General features: G+C 35.9%; 1 protein-coding gene across 8 annotated transcripts in view; it reads right to left on the reverse strand.

Moving 5' to 3' along the window:
- LOC106870794 (F-actin-monooxygenase MICAL3) overlaps nucleotides 1-16,794 on the reverse strand; it is a 110,126-nt gene that overhangs the window by 38,812 nt on the left and 54,520 nt on the right. For all 8 annotated transcript variants that reach the window (XR_008265637.1, XM_014917000.2, XM_014916996.2 and 5 more), the window contains 4 exons: nucleotides 13,062-13,242; nucleotides 8,707-12,293; nucleotides 6,623-6,687; nucleotides 6,286-6,463 (listed from right to left, as the gene is read on the reverse strand). Coding sequence is in view for 7 of the 8 variants with exons in the window: in XM_014917000.2 (XP_014772486.1) it covers nucleotides 6,286-6,463; nucleotides 6,623-6,687; nucleotides 8,707-12,293; nucleotides 13,062-13,242 (4,011 nt within the window). In the remaining variant the exon portion in view is untranslated. The remainder of the gene's footprint in view (nucleotides 1-6,285; nucleotides 6,464-6,622; nucleotides 6,688-8,706; nucleotides 12,294-13,061; nucleotides 13,243-16,794) is intronic.

A 16,794-nucleotide genomic window follows, 5' to 3' on the forward strand; every position in this document is an offset into this window, starting at 1 on the left:
ATATATATCCTGTGTGGTAAAGTTCCAACAAGTAGAATAACACTTGATCAGCAAAGAGTGTAAAGATACTGTTATAATGAAAACCATGAGTCTTGCGAAATATATACTCAGGGTTTTTGGGTTGAAATTTTATTTTGCCATTTATCAAAGTGATAAAAACAACACCATTTGTCAGTTGCTTTAAAAGTATGTACTTCACAAGACATGTGGGTTTTCATTACAATATATGTATATAAAAATGCATGGAAAAGAAGAATGTTGTTGTTTGAAGCATTGTGAAATAAGAAAATAGAGTTTGATGGAAAGCTTCTTACAACGTGAAAGAATGTATATCTTAATCATTTATATTTCGGATAAGATTCTCATAAACAGAGTAAAATAGTTAAAGAAATACCAGTAGCTATCATTCATTGAATGATATACCTACACACATACAAACATACACTGCTCCTCAATGAGATACCAATGTAACAAATATATTATTCCCAGAAAATGAGGGGACCAGACTGATTTTTGACAGAAGAAAGGAATTAAGAAGTGTTCTAAGCTCCACTGAAGTAGTGATTTTACAACCTAGAATGGATTTGAATCTGGTATTTATGAGTCAGTAGTTGAATGACCGATCCATGTAGCCATGTTACCTCTACAAACTAAATAGTGCAAATGGACAAGGAAGCTTGAATCTACAGGTTGCTCAACATGTTGGAAATAATTGTCAAATTTCCTTCAAATCGCATTCTACATTTCAGTCAAGTTGGGAATGCTTTCAGTCGTAGTCTGTTCAATTGAGTCTAACCTGGGCTAAACGACAACCTTTAAATGAAGATGGTTCTGAGATGAAGCAGTAGAAACTCTCAGAAACAAACACAAATGTATTGGTATTGTGGAGATGTAATGCAATCAAACATAAAACACGACGCCAACTATCAAGAATCTCTCTCTTTCTCTCTCTCTCTGAAACAAAAAGGTAGATAACTCATTGTAATGAAGCCAACATGAGGAACCCGAAAAGTGTTACTCGATTTGCTAAAAATAGCAGCTAAATCTCCCTTAACTTGCACTCCACCATTTTTTTAAAAATGGGTAGAAACACTGGACAGTGTAGTCTTCTATATCAATGGACGGGATGGTCACAACTGGAATATCTTTGATCATCGATCTTCATACACAAGGTTGACCTGGGGGGTTGGGGTGGATTAAAGAACGACAGCTGTCATGGTAGAAAAGAATGTAAAGACACCTGGCTCAACTAAATGCGGAATATTCAGGGGAGAGAACTGTGCAGTTACAGTAAAGCTAGATCTTGTTTGTAGTGGTAGAACATTCTAGATAACTGACAGAGGACTACTAACTATGAACAGAGAAAAAACTGACACTGAATATAACACAACCCCTACTTCTTGGACCCCCAAATCAATAATTTATTTTATCCCCTTATACTTTTTTTTTTTTTTACTCTGCTACCTACCCATGTTGAAACTGATGTTTGCTATTAAATCTCTCTACACACATAAATACAGTAAAGTTCTTAATTAAGCAGAATGTTTAAAGTACTGAAGACCTATTCTGTGACTGCTTAGGGATAAAGCAGCTTCAGAAGAAAGCAGTTTTAGAGAAAGGAAAACTAGTATGTGGTTTTTAAAGAGTGCTGATGGAAGTATAGCATGTTAAAGAAGAGAGGGTGGTGCTGTATGAAGTTTGTGTAGAATTGGGAATGAATCTGACAAATCTAGGGAAGCAGAAACTATAATAAACGATCTTATGCTTAGGCTTGAAGCCTGAGATGAATAATGGTAGGAAAATGAGAATTTGTGACATCCAGGTAGTTTACTAGGAGGTGTTAACAATCAAAGTGAAACAGACACAGTTGGAAATCAAATCAACTTCAACACTGAATAAATTTGCTGGGAGCTTGTAATTGCATCACAGCATCTAATACAGTTATTTTAATTATAACAGAAGAGATGAAGAGTGAAAATAGAACGTTTAAAAAACAAAAAAAGTGTCACAAGCCAAAAGTTGTTGATGAGAGAAGATTTACTAAGCAAGTAATTTCTTTTCTCTAAAAGCAATTCAGATTGCAGGAGGATAAAGAAAGTGAGTCTACAAACTTCAAATACTGGAGAACTTTGGAAATTTAATCTGAATTTCCAATTGAAACAAAACCAGTTATAGAGAACTATTCCGACTGCTGTTTCTCACTTCACATTTCTTTTTAAAGGATTATCAATAATTCAGAAGGATAAGCTCTGTACAATAACCTTTAAATACCTTGGTAAGTTTATAAGGAAATGGCAAAAAGAAGAAGAATCAAAGAGAAAGTAAACTCTAGCATTGGGATCGACTTTCAGAGAAAAAGCTGTGTTTAAATAAAACAATCACAATGTTTTTTTTTTGTTTTGTTTTTTTTTTTAATATGCCAATTTGAATTTTTATGATGAGCAGAATTAATCTATGATGAACAGAAATTAATCCATTAAATACCACATGATCTAAATTTATTAATAATTTACACATTCATTAACACAAAACGTCCATAGAAACTCTATGTAACACCGATTGCTAAATTGTTATATTCCAAACGTTTGTTATGCCAAATAAGGAAAAGAGATAGTGATACTTTTATGAAAAAAAAAAAATTAATTGAAACAACTACACAATTTATTCCTGCAATAAATGGCCAATATAAAAGATTAAAAGTATTGGCAATTTAACATTTGCAAGAAAACTATCCAGTAAAGGGTGAAGTAAATTTCATTTGGAAATAAGCAAAAATACAGTGTATATGTAGAAGTCTGCAATATATGCTCTTAATATGTAATATTTAAATGTGGAATGGTTAAATCAAGTGAGCTGAAAAACAAAATCCTTTATTTGTCTTTAAAATTTCAACAATAAACATCAAATATTTAAGGGAAAAATGAAAAAAAAAAAAAAACTGATTGTAAGAAAGTTGTGGGATTTTCAAGATGATATGAACAATTAGATGTAAGACTACATATACAGATTTTAAAATTTTAACTTTTCAGTTTTTCTGATCTTAGCTTAGTTTATGGCCATAGCTTTGATTAACCAAGTAACAAACTTCATGGAAACTTACCACAGAAATAATTGCATTTTAAATAATTACCATTTTATAGTAATTAATAATTACATTTTAATCTTTAACATTTCAACTGGCCACATTTGGCCAAAATATTCTACCAGTTTTATGTTCACACCTACCCCACAATGTCATTTTAAAAGTAAACAATCACATCATTGAAATCTCAAAGCTATGAGATAATCCATGATTAATAGAAAACAATATGAGTGAATAAGCATTACATTTGACAGATTAATCTGAATGCTAAAGGGTTAAATTATCATTAAATTATTATTAGTTTTCTTCTCCTTCAACAGATTTCTCCAAATTTAATTATACACCCATCACCACTACCAAATACTAGTCACATTACTTCTGACGTGTCAAATAAATATCAAACTAAACACATATGTTATATGTTGAAACTCAAGAAAACCAAAAAATATTTTATATGCTGAAATAATGTCATCCTAGAGAGATTACTATTTTCTTTTTAGAACTAAAGGTAGGCCCAGGTGTGGCTGGCTATGTGGTAAGAAGTTTACATACCAGCCACATGGTTCTAGGTTCAGTCCCACCATGTGGCACTGCTACTATTAGCCTGCGTTGTTGTGAATTTGTTAGACAGAAACTAAAAGAAGCCTATCGTGTGTGTGTGTGTGTGTGTGTATGCATATGTGTGTAAATGTGTGTGTTTATGTTTCCCTGTCATGACATCACATGTGGCAGTAAACGAGTGTCACTGTCATATAAGCAGTGTCGTTCATTACCTTTTTATCGCTGTGATAAAAAGCCTAGTCAGGTAGTAATAATATTACCTCATTGGGAAACAAGTGATGGTTTACAACAATAAGGGCATCCGGTTGTGGAAAATCTGCCTCAGTAAACTTCGTCTGATCCATGCAAGCATGGAAAAACGAACATCTCAATGAAATGATGATTAGGAACTGAAGTCCTTGTTATGTCTCATTTAACATAAACCAATTCTTCATTATATTTTTAACTCTTTAAGCCCCAACCATAATGGTATCTTGTAAGTTTTTAGATCTTAAGTGGTTGAAGGAAGAATGAAATGGATTATACAATATAACTGATGAAGCTGATCATACAATCTATAACCGTTACTCAACCTCAGAACCTGCATTTATTGATAAACAGGCTACCTTAGGCCTTCTAAATGGACTATGGTCTTATATTTTCTACTCTGGTTAGTGATTACAGCCCATACATCACACTAAACTTTGACTTTTAATCAGAAATAATGAATTCTATCACACGGATTTTGTTTTTGAAATTATATCTCCTTGTTGCTATTATTATTATTATTATTATTATTATTATTATCATTGTTGTTGTAGTAGTTATTATTAAGGCGGTGAGTTGGCACAATCGTCAGCATGCCAGGCAGAATGCTTTGTGGCATTTCATCCGTCTACACGTTCTGAGTTCAAATCCTGCCAAGGTCAACTTTACCTTTCATCCTTTTGGGGGGGTCGATAAATTAAGTACCAGTGAAACAGTGGGGTTGATCTAATCGACTAGCCTCCTCCCCCCAAATTTCAGGCCTTGTGCCTTTAGTAGAAAGGATTATTACTATTATCATCATCATTGTTATTAAAATTATTATTATTGTATTTATTATTACATTGATTATTATATCTATATTATATTTATTATAATTATTATATGTATTATTAAATTATTATTACAACTACTAGTACTATCATTATTATTTATATTATAAATTATTACTACAGCTACTACTATTATTATTATTATTATTATTATTATTATCATCATTATTGACATTAGGAAGGGCATCCAACCATAGAAACCATGCCAAAGCAGGACACTGGAACACGATGCAGTCCTTGGACGCATTGGATCCTGTCAAACTGTCCGACCCATGGCAGCATGAAATATGAACATTAAAGGACGATTATGATCCTCATGACAGTTCATTTAACATCTACTTTTCCATTGTTTGCATAGATCAGATGGATTTTGTTGGAGCAGATTTTCTACAGTCAGATGCTCTTCCTGTTGCCAACCCTCACCTGTTTCCAAGCAAGGCGATATATCCTGCAACCAGAGAGGTTTTCCACAGATGACTAGAAACAAACAACATCATTTGTTAGATGGTGATGCTCTTTTACTATCATAGAATGATATCATGACAATGGTAAACTCACACACACACACACACGCATGTATATTCTTTTACTTTTTTGTATTCAATTATTTTTTTCCTTCAATCTTTGAAAATAAATATTTCCTAATCTTATTTTAGAAGAGAAGAAGGAAATTCCATGTGACATGGGGTTTAAGCAGTTAACACAACCTGGAATTTATAAGTAGTACTTGTAGTATTTTAAAAGAATCTGGCAGAAGTAAAAAACAACATATTTAAAAGGAAAATAAAATCAAACAACTGAATCACAACAGCAAAAACTGTCATTCAATTTAGAGTACCATTCTAATAAGTACTCTGATTTCTTTACCTAAAGAGTACAGAACCACTTAGATGGGTGATGTCTCTGTATGCCAGAGAACCTCCCAAAACAAGACACCAATATCCAAGCATTATCTAAGCCTAATTAGATTACTCATGAAGAAAACCAAGCAATACCAATGCAAGTGATTCCCACAAGCAAGGAATCCACAAATATTTTCCACTTTATAAGAATGACAAGACTAAGATATAAACTTTAATGGTCGCTGTGACATCTACGTCTGCCATTTAACTGTATTGATACCGACTTGTCTAAGACTGATCCTGTTCTATAACAGAAACTTCATGTTTAAAGTGATCTAAATTAAAACGTCCCACCAAAATTTCCATGTTAATTTGTATTCCAAGTGTTAGTTTAATAATAGCAAAGTTATTTTTCCTAAATTCCTCATTATTTTCAAAATTAATTAAAACAAAAAGTAATGTATTTTAACAGAAATATGGTAACAAATGGGTTAATGAGTCATGTCACCTGTGTGTCTACAGCTGAAAGCCCCAGTTTAACAAGTGTTGGGATTTCTATACCCAATATTCAAAGGCACCATTTCATAAAGATTGTAAAGTTGCTATAGCAAAAGAAGTCTTCATAAAATTCTACAAGTCAAAACAATTTTGGAAAGGTAAAAATTTTTATCTGCTTTAGACAAAAAAACATGGAAACCCTTAAGAGAAAATGAAAAACGCTTACCAAGACCTTCGCCCCGCAAAGCTTTTTCAACAATAACGCCTCTGTCTTCCAATTCTTTCTGTTGCACATCTACTTCTTCTAACCGCCGTTGTATTTCCTGAGCCCTGCGCAGTCTTTGCTGTTGCTGGCGCTTCTGTTGTTTCCGAGCAGCTTGCTGGATCTTTTTCGGATCGCTCAACTGGAAAAGTAGATTTAAAAATTTTTTCTTTATAATTATTTTACACAAGTTTGTTGGAAGAAAGTTACCTTAGCCGACAAAGGCAGCAAAAAGACAAAAAAACAACAACAACAATAATCCAAACAGAATTCAACAAAGAAAGTAAGATTTTGTCCTTACTTTTGATCTTCTTGATACTGATGTATCAGTTGATAAAAAGCTTTCTCCAGAATCCGAGAACTCATCTGAAAAGTTTCCATAAAATAAAGACAAAAAATAAAAAATGAATTATCTGAGAAATGCTTAATGTCAGTTAGGTATTGACCAATTTCCAATATAAACACAATCTCAAAGACTATATTCTTAGCTGCAAGACATTGGAGAAACTTAGAGTAATATTATCAGTTAAGAGAAAATTCACTTCTTTGATGCATATGCGTGTCATGTCTATATTTTTATGCATTTGTGTGTTTGTGTGTGTAGCATGTACAAATCTATTGAAGGAGGAGGGATAGCAGTGGTGTAAGAGATACTGTCTGCATTAGCATTTGATCTGTAGATGCGTGTATGTGTGCATGAGTAAACAGTTAAAGTTGTGTGAATAGTAACGAGGCTTTGACTACTCTGTGTGTGTGTGTGCATGCATATGTGTATACCTATCCCAAAGGCTTATATTTAGTATACATATGAGTGAAAGAAAAGACGTGAGGATGTGTATGTATGTAGATACCTAAATGATGTAAACCTAAAAACAAACAGCAATGCTTCAGCAATTTTTATTATTCTTTCAAGAAATATTAACATTTCTACTTTACTGTGAGGTTTTCTATTTCTATATATGCATATATATATATATATATATATATATATATATATATATATATATATATATATACACATACATATATAGGTAGAGGACGTCATAAAACATAAACAACATGAAATATGAAAACATGGAATATGAACTTTTTTGTGAATAATGAAAGAAACAAATGGAAAACAAGACAAGTAACATAAAGAACGACCCGTCATCAGTTGTCAGCTGTTTATCTACTCCACATTTCAAGCAATTATGACAAGATGTGTCTTCAGGATAACAGTTGCTCCCAAAAAGCAAAATAAAATTAGGGATTTGCGGAGGGTCAAAGTTGGTAACAAAAACAGGACAGCGTAAATAAACAGTAAGGGCTGCTCAGCCATAACGAGGTGAGGTGGCAAATGCTGGAGAAACAAGCTTTGACAGGAGAAAAGATAGGAGAGGAGACAGACAAGAATGCATATGATCTGTGTGGCAGATCAAAAGGAAGGAAAGAAGCTCAAGTTAGGAAAAGAAAGATGGCCAATGGTCACGTGTGAGCAACAAGAGAGTAAAGGAGGAAGAGTGAGAAAGAGAGAGGGACAGACAGAGAATGGTGAAGGGGAGAGGAAAAGAATTAGAGAAAGGAAGAGAGGGGAAACGAAGGGGGAGAGAGAGAACAGTACAGGGAGTTGCATCAAAATCATTAAGATAAACTTACTTGGAAATGGATGCATGGCTTCAATCATATAATATAAATAATATATATATATATACATACATGCATATATACATACATATATGTACATACTTACATATGCATGTATATACAGATGCATATATGGGTACAGGACGTCATAAAACGTAAACAACATGAAATATGAACTACGAAAACATGGAATACAAACTTTTTTTGCGAACAATGAAAGAATCTTTTATCTTTTACTTGTGTCAGTCATTAAAATGCAGCCAAGCTGGAGCACCACATTGAAGAATTTTAGTTCAATGAATCAACCTCAGCACTTATATTTTCTTTTTTTTTTAATCCTGGAACTTTATCTATTGGTCTCTTTTGCCAAATCACTTATCTACAGAGATATAAACACACCACCACTGGTGACAAGCAGTGGTGAGGGCCAAATATACACACATACACATATGACAAGCTTTTTTCAAGGGAGCCTGAATGTGGTGGTTCACTGCTAGAAATAGCAATCAAATTTCCCTCAAACCATATCCTACTATTTTAAAAAATACATAGGAAAGACACAGTAAATAATGTAGACTTAGAGTCATCATATCTGGGAAGGGGGTAAAAAAAAAAAAAAAAAAAAAAAAAAAAAAAAAAAAAAAAGGAAGATGAGATGGTCATCGTAGGAAAACCATTGTTCAGAGCTAAACAACAACAACACCAAAATACCAAATACTCACAAAAATAAAAACAAAAAAAAATCTCTAAACTTCTTACCGTCTCCTCTTGGTGGAATTATTGCTTTCAGCCCACTTTCCAAAATGCGCAGTTTTTGCTCTGCTGTAATATGTGGCCGGTCTTTTACATGGAAAACAGATTTTATACTAAGGTCTGTCATGTCCCTGCTAAGATCAAAATCTAGATCTTTAGAATCGGTATGTTTCATTCCTTTATCTTTTTTATCATTTACAGTTTTGCTGGGTTTTTGCCCTAGTTTCTTCTCTTTACTTGATGTTGGAGTCTTTTGCTTGTCAGAGCTTTCAGAACCACTGCTGGTACTTTTGTTACGAGACTTACTTGGCAAGAACATAGACAATAAGGACCGTTTCTTTTCTTTCTTTGGAGTGGATGCAGTTGAAGAACCTTCTGACTGAGTCCCTTCTTTAGGCTTTTCAGGTTTCTTAGTGCTTGTAGATTGTGACCAACTTAGGAAGGGTTTTGGTGTGGGGCTGGGAACTTTTGGACTGAATGCAGACTGGTTTGTTGTAAGGGATTGTTGCTTAACAGGGGTTTGGTCTGAATAGGTACTTGGAATGGGTGTATTTGGAGTGGGTGACATCTTCCAGAAAGGAGATGTGGTGTAAGGCGTAGACAATAACACCGACGCTGGAATGTCTTGGTTGTAACTGTCTCGTTTGTTGGTAGGGATCATCTTGGTGAGAGAGATTACTCTTTCCTTTTTCTTTGGTTCAGGTGGTTTTGTTGAATCGGTTGGTACAATGGGGGTAGCTGGTTCCTTTTTCGGAGCTGCTGGCAATATCCTTTTCTTAAATGCAGAATGGGATACCCGGCGGACCGGCTTTGATTTTATGAGAGTTCCAGGGAACTGCTCCACTGAGCTGATGCTGATAGTTGTCAGAGCATCACTATCGCTTTCATCAGCAAAGGGAATATCATCAATAGATTCTACAACACTAGATTGCTTATCAAGATGGTTTTCTTTTTGAGGTTTCTTCAAACTTGCATCTACAGGAATCTTACGCCTTTTGTCATTCCTACCTTCAGGAGGCACAGTCAAAGAAGCATTAGGTTTCATTTTTTCTTCTAACTTAGTTGGAATAAAAGGTTGTTTTTTGTTTTCTTCAGGTTCTTTGGTAGCTGTGCTTACTGGAGTACTCCCAGCAGATTTAGCTTTTAAAGAGGTTCTGGAGGCCGGAGTAGGAGCTAGTGGCTTCAAAGGTGGAAGGCTTCTCTTTAATTCAGTAACTTCTGGTAAAATACGACGAGGCTTTGGAACAGGTGTTAAATCAGTTGGGCTTTCATCTAAAGTAGCTTTTGGTGCTGGAGATAATTCCCGGCTTCCAGCAACAAAATTTCTATCTAAGCTTTTCGAATGAGAGTAATTTTTCCTGGTGATATTGTCAGGAAGTTGTTTACTGACAACTGTCATATCATAGTTACCGTTGTTCTCAGGTAAATCTGAATAACGTTTCCAATTATCTCTATCACCTTTCCACAAATATTCAGGTTTCTTTCTCATTTCAACGTCAACACTTGAAAGATATTTTTCCATATGACTTTCCCTCGGAAGTGAAGAAGCTCGTGTAACTTGTTTGTTGGCACTAGTTTTATTTGACTGGATTCTATCAGAAGATCGAGCAGCTATAGGTTGGCTTTCTAAAATAAGGTCAGAGAGAGGACGTCGAGAATCAAATTCAGTGGTCAAAGGCCGAGCTGACCGAGGCGGTTTTATGGGTATTGAATTTCTATATTTAACTTCGGTAGGTGTTGTTGGAGTATTAGCAGCATCCACATTATCATCAGCAGTTGTAGTAGTAGTTGTAGTAGGTGTACTGGTAATAGTAGTAGTAGTAGGTATAGCAGCAGCACTGCTTTCAACATCAACCTTACTCGGAGTATTCACAGTGAGTTTCTTGTTAGCAAAAAGAGGATGCCTATCAGCAATGTCAACCAACACAGGTTTTTTATCAGCTAATTTGTTCTTTTTCGGTGAGAAAGTCGATTGTGGAGTACTCTGCTTGATCTTTTCAGTTACAGATACAGAATGTACCATTTTTTCCTCCCTAGGACTACAAGGCTGCAGTTCAGATTCTTTTGACTCATACATTTCAATTTTATTTAGCAGTTTATTTGAAGGAGTAATTACTGTTTTCTTGTCTAGGTCACTAATTATTTCATTTGGGGTTTTCTCAGGAACTTTATTGTCCAACAACTCTGTAATATCTTCTTTCCTAGTTGAGGACAATGGAAGATTCTCATTGTTAAGATCTGCTAATATTTGCTCACTTTCATTCTCAACCATTTCCAAATTAGCATTGACATTTTTAGTAACAATAACGTCCTCTTCCTCCTGTTCAACAATTTTTTCTGGCAATTCAGAGATTTCTTCCAATTCCATTTCGAGATTCTTTGGTGCTTCTTCAACTTCCATTTCTTCATGTAATGGTTCTGTAACTTTATCTTCATCTTTTGACACCACAGAGACATCTATTACCTTGATTTTCTGCAATTCTTCCTCAGCCTTCACCGATTCTTCTGGAAGTTCAGAAAATGTATCTTCAGTCAAAGTAACATCATTCTCTTGTGGCGCCTCCTCACTGTTTGCTTCAATAGCAATGTTTTCAGCTTCGTTATTAACCTCATCGAGTCTTTCTTCTATAACTTGCTGAAACTCGTTGAGGAGTTCGTTATCGGAATTATTGGCAGCAGTTTCTAACAGAATTTGCTTGTTGTACTGCAATGCATCGTTAAGAGAACTTAAAGAAGAGTGAATTGATTTACTTGGTGTAGATAGTGTAAAGCTGGTGTCTGATTCAGATCCACCATCATCTTTTTTGGGTTTCTTCTTTCTTTTGGTAATGAATCTTTCATCAAGTTTGTTCCAAGGCTCTGATTCTAAAACTGGCGTCGATGGCTCGTCCATTCTTTCTAGGCTACGGAGCACAGACTGCAGAGTGCTATCCTCTGAGTCAACAATAGTGTCATCAGACATGGCAGAAACACTTCGAAGAACGGCCTTTTCTGTGTTTGTTGTCTCTGTGCTCTTCGATTCGTCTTCACTGGAATTATTTAGCTGTAATTCCTCCTCCTTCATCTCATCTAGCACATCGGTTTTTACATCAGCTTCAAGAATTTGCTCAGTGTCATTCACAATGTTGTCATCTTCAATGTTTTCACCAATATTATCGTCTTCCACAGTATTTCTTACAATGGCAACACCTTTAATGACATCACCTTCAACAGCTCTGCCTTTGTAGATATCTTCATTTTCATTGTCTTCATAGGTGCCATTTTCCATGGCTTCACCATTGTAGGCGCTATCTCTAATATTGGTGCTCTCTTTCATGAAGACGTCATCATCGTCTTGCATGCCTTCCCAAGCTTTGGCAGGAGTCATTTCCTCATCTTCCTCGCTACTGGTAGATCTTCTTTCAAGACTTGTTAGAACTTCTTCCATGGCTTGACCGACAGCCTCCCTGTCATCTACTACATTCTCCTCAATGATATCATCAATTTCGTCATTGGTATCAGCTTCTTCAGAGGCTACCTCTTCCAAAGTTTCAGTTTCACTTTCTTCAGATCCTTCAAAGTAATCTTCCTCCACAGTTATATCCGACTTGGCACTGTAAAATACAAAAGAACATTTTAGAACACGTCACAGGCAACATGTTTTTGACATTATTTATGAAGAGAAGATTGTTTGAAGTTACATTTAAGAAGAGTCACATAAATTCAAAACCTAAAAACATACTCCCCAGTTGCTTGTCTGTTTTTCTCAAGGAATCCCACACAGCCTGGATTACTCGAACCACCAAAGACAAGTACCTTCTCTTGTTGTGAGGAATGATTTGTCAGCTTTAGAGAAATAAATTACTGTTAATTAGGCACAGGTGTGGTTGTGTGGTTAAGAAGCCTTCTTTCCAGTCATGTGGTCTTGGGTTCAATACCACTGCATAGCATCTTGGATGAGAATCTTCTACTATAGCTCCAGGCCAACCAAAGTCTTGTGAAAGAGTTTGGTAAATGGAAACTGAAAGCCTTTCATACACACACACATATATACACACACATACATATACATACACACACATATATAGACATGCACACATAATACACACACACATGTACACATACAGCACATAAAGGTTATGAATGAGTATCAGCATCACACAAGAGAAGTTGTTCTTTTCCAATTTCCATGAAAAACATGTCTGACCATGGGAAAATATTACTGTGCCTGGAAACAGTTAAGGGTTGGCAACAGGAAAGGCACCCAGCCATAGAAAATCTGCCTCAAATATTCTATCAGATCCAAGCAAGCATGGAAAAGAGGACATTAAATGATGATGATAATGATTGACTATAGAGAATAAACAACGTCTTTGACTTACATGGCATCTTTTAAAGCATCTTTATCCAAATTAGAATCTTCTACCTTAGTGTCCACAGTATCAGGTACCTGACCAATGGTAACATCAGTAGTGCTTGGTGTGACAGCTTCATCTTTAGCATTATTAACATTTTCACTCGATGTCGGCGTCTTCTCACCTGCTTTTTCAGATTTGTCAATTCCTGAGAGAGAACCAAGTAAAATAAATGCAACAATTAACAACGGGCATTAATTTTTCTTTTACATATTCTACCCTGATAGGAATTCACAACTAAGAGAGAAATAGTCAAGCTGTAAAATAGCAAGTTATTTGAAAGCCCAATAGCAAAATAAATATAAGAAACGTAAATGTACCATAGAAGCAAACAACTTTACCACTAACAATTGAAAAAACAACAATTTTAAAAAAAAATTAATAAGATGGAAAAATATTTATTTTACAATTATATTATTTCATTTTATTTCTTCTTGTTTAACTATTAAGACGGTGACTTCATGCAGTGTCAGCTACTAAATTTGATTTCTCTACAGTGAAGAGTGATAGCCTTTCTGGTGATTAATCAATAATAAAAAATTGTTTAAAAGTTACCAATTACCAATGCTTGCAAATAATTTTTGGTTTAGTTTTGATTAATGTTTCCCAAGGAAAAGAGTGTTTGTTATTTTTGTTAAGGAAACAGAGTGAGAGAAGGAGAGGAGAAGGAAATAGAGTGAAAGAGGGAAAGGAGAAGGAAATAGAGTGAAAGAGGGAAAGGAGAAGGAAGCAGAGTAAAAGAGAGAGGAGAGAGGACAAGGAGGGAGCAGAAGTTAAAGACAGGAGAATAAGCAAGAAATTAGAGGCAAAAAGAGTGACTATAGCCGAATGGTCAAAGAGAAAAGGGGGAAATAGAGAGATTAGAGAGAGACTACAGAAGGAAGACAGAGGGTGAGAGAGAGAAAATGAAAGAAAGAAGCTAGAAAGGAACTATAAAGCTAAAGAGAGAGAAGACTGATAAGGAGAGACATTAATAGAATGATCAACAAAACTAAAAAGAGCTCATACGGGGTTGGGGGGAGAAGCTTGTAAGAGACAGAAGAAGAAAAAGGAGAGTTGAGAGATAGATAAGGAGAAAGAAAGAGGAGAGGGGGAGGACTGAGAGATAAACTAATAGAAGATATGGTCACTAGGACAACATTATTATTATTGAGTGAGAGAGCAGTGCATGCCATCAAAGTGACACTGGGGTAAAATATACGAAGCCCAGTATACCCATCATGACTACCAGACTGATAAGGGTACACCAGGCACATGCATCACAACCATATGTGCGCGACATGGGGATCTCATATCAAGATAAACAGCGCATGACCTCGCAGGTGGGGCCCAGTTAGAATTTTCTTCAGGTCAAGTGGCCCATACTGCTCAAATGGTCCTTGAATAAGGGTTGTTTAAGGATGTTGAGCAAGACACCCATGTTTCCAAAGGTGAATTATTCAAACCCCAAAGAATTCCTCTCAACACATGGCTATTATTACTATTTTATTATTATTATGATTATATATAGTCACTAGGATAGTACTATTCATAGTATCAGTGGTCTGAATGTGGTCATTAGGCCAGTGTTACCGCAGGATCGGGATCGTGTTTCTGGTGAACTAAGGCAGCATGGTTAACAAACAGACACAAAAGTGGTGAGTAGAATGGTGATGATATAGAATCCGTGGTGAGCGTATGGTTACTTGGATTGTGTTACATTAGAATCAAAGGCCAATCAGTTGACTGTCAGTAAGACAGTGTTACTAGCAAAAGAGAAGAACTCACTTAAGTGGTGCTATAACATTAAGTCTTATAATATGTGATGTGATAACGCTTTTTGTTTACACACACAGACACAAACACTTATCTCTTTACTTTCTCTTTTACCTGTTTCAGTCATTTGACTGTGGCCATGCTGGAGCACCACCTTTAGTCGAGCAAATCGACCCCAGGATTTATTCTTTGTAAGCCTAGTACTTATTCTATCAGTCTCTTTTGCCGAACTGCTAAGTTACGGGGACGCAAACACACCACCATCAGTAGTCAAGCGATGCTGGGGGAACAAGCACAGACACACAAACATATACACACACATACATACATATATATATATATATATATGTATATATATATATATACATATATACGACAGGCTTCTTTCAGTCTCCGTCTACCAAATCCACTCACAAGGCTTTGGTCAGCCCGAGGCTATATAGTAGAAGACACTTGCCCAAGGTGCCACGCAGTGGGACTGAACCCAGAACCATGTGGTTGGTAAGCAAGCTACTTACCACACAGCCACTCCTGTGCCTGTACATTTTAACACACACACACACACACATATACACTTGAGTGGACTTGCTTACATTTTCCACTTGCTTGGTGAAGTCAATAAGTTGCCATGTCTGACACACTCTTCCCACTGGACATTGGGTACTTTTTGTAGTGTTAACTCAATTGCAGGTTTCCAACCAAATCTCAGGCCAGAAGATAACTCGACATCTCTGATGTGCCACTGTAATGGCTTCTTTCTCCCCACTCCCCCTCACCTCACCAGATTCTGGCCAAAAAAAAACATGTCTGGCCAAAGGGAAATATTACCTAGCTTGGAAACAGGCAAAAGTTGGTGGCAGGAAAGGCATCCAGCCATAGAAAAATCTCCCACATTAAACTCTGCCTGACTCATGCAAGCATAGAAAAGTAGATGTCAAAACAAAGATGATGATGAATAAGAGATGAAGCTTATTCTATCACTCAACCCTTACCTGTTTTTCAAGTAAGGAATTTCTTATTCAACACATCTTCCAAAGATCAGAGCAACAAAGAATGTAAACACAACACTGTCTTGAATTCAATCAGAGCTGCATAGGGTGTCAACATTAACATACATTGACACACACAATAGGCTTCCTACAGTTTCTGACTACCAAATTCGCACAGAAGAAAATTGGTCAAAGCAGGGCTAAAATAGAAGGCACTTGTCCAAGGGACTGAATCTGAAACGATGTACTTCAAAAGAAAACTTCTTAACCACACACACACAAAGTGTATACACAGAATACACACCAGAACATATATACATGTGCACACGCACATCCATCCTCTGATATAGGCTTCCACCTGCACACTAAATGCATTGGCATACATCATGTGCTACTGCAGCAGTGCAGGTAATTACTATTGATTACCACTTAGCATGTTGTGTAGCAACATTGTTTGAGATTTGAATTACTATGCGTAGATGAATACACACACACACACAACAGTTTTGATACACACGTCATGGTAGAACTGCTAACTTTATTTCTGGTCTTTTTTTGTTTTTTTTTTGACATCCTTTTATCGTTGTTGTTGTTGCTGTTGTTATTGTTTCGTTTCTATGCATTTGCATGGATGGGTGCAACAGTATTTTGTCAAAACAATTGTCTTTACAGTTGGATGCCCTCACCAGCACCACCACCATTATCATCATCATCACTGCCACCACCCTTTTCACCAACCACTCAACTGTGAAGTAGGAAGTAGGAACTGGTTTTTTATTTTTGCTATATGTGTGTCAGTGAACTAAACTGTAGATAAAAGTAGACAAAGAGAGGTGGAGCAAGAGTAAAGATAAAGTGAGAACAGTAGAGCTGAGAGGGGAGAGAGAGAGAGAGAGAGAGAGAGAAAGAGAGAGAGAGAGAGAGAGAGAGAGAGAGAGAGAGAGAGAGAGAGAGAG

Source organism: Octopus bimaculoides, chromosome 15, assembly GCF_001194135.2.
Source record: "Octopus bimaculoides isolate UCB-OBI-ISO-001 chromosome 15, ASM119413v2, whole genome shotgun sequence".
NCBI lineage: Eukaryota > Metazoa > Mollusca > Cephalopoda > Octopoda > Octopodidae > Octopus > Octopus bimaculoides.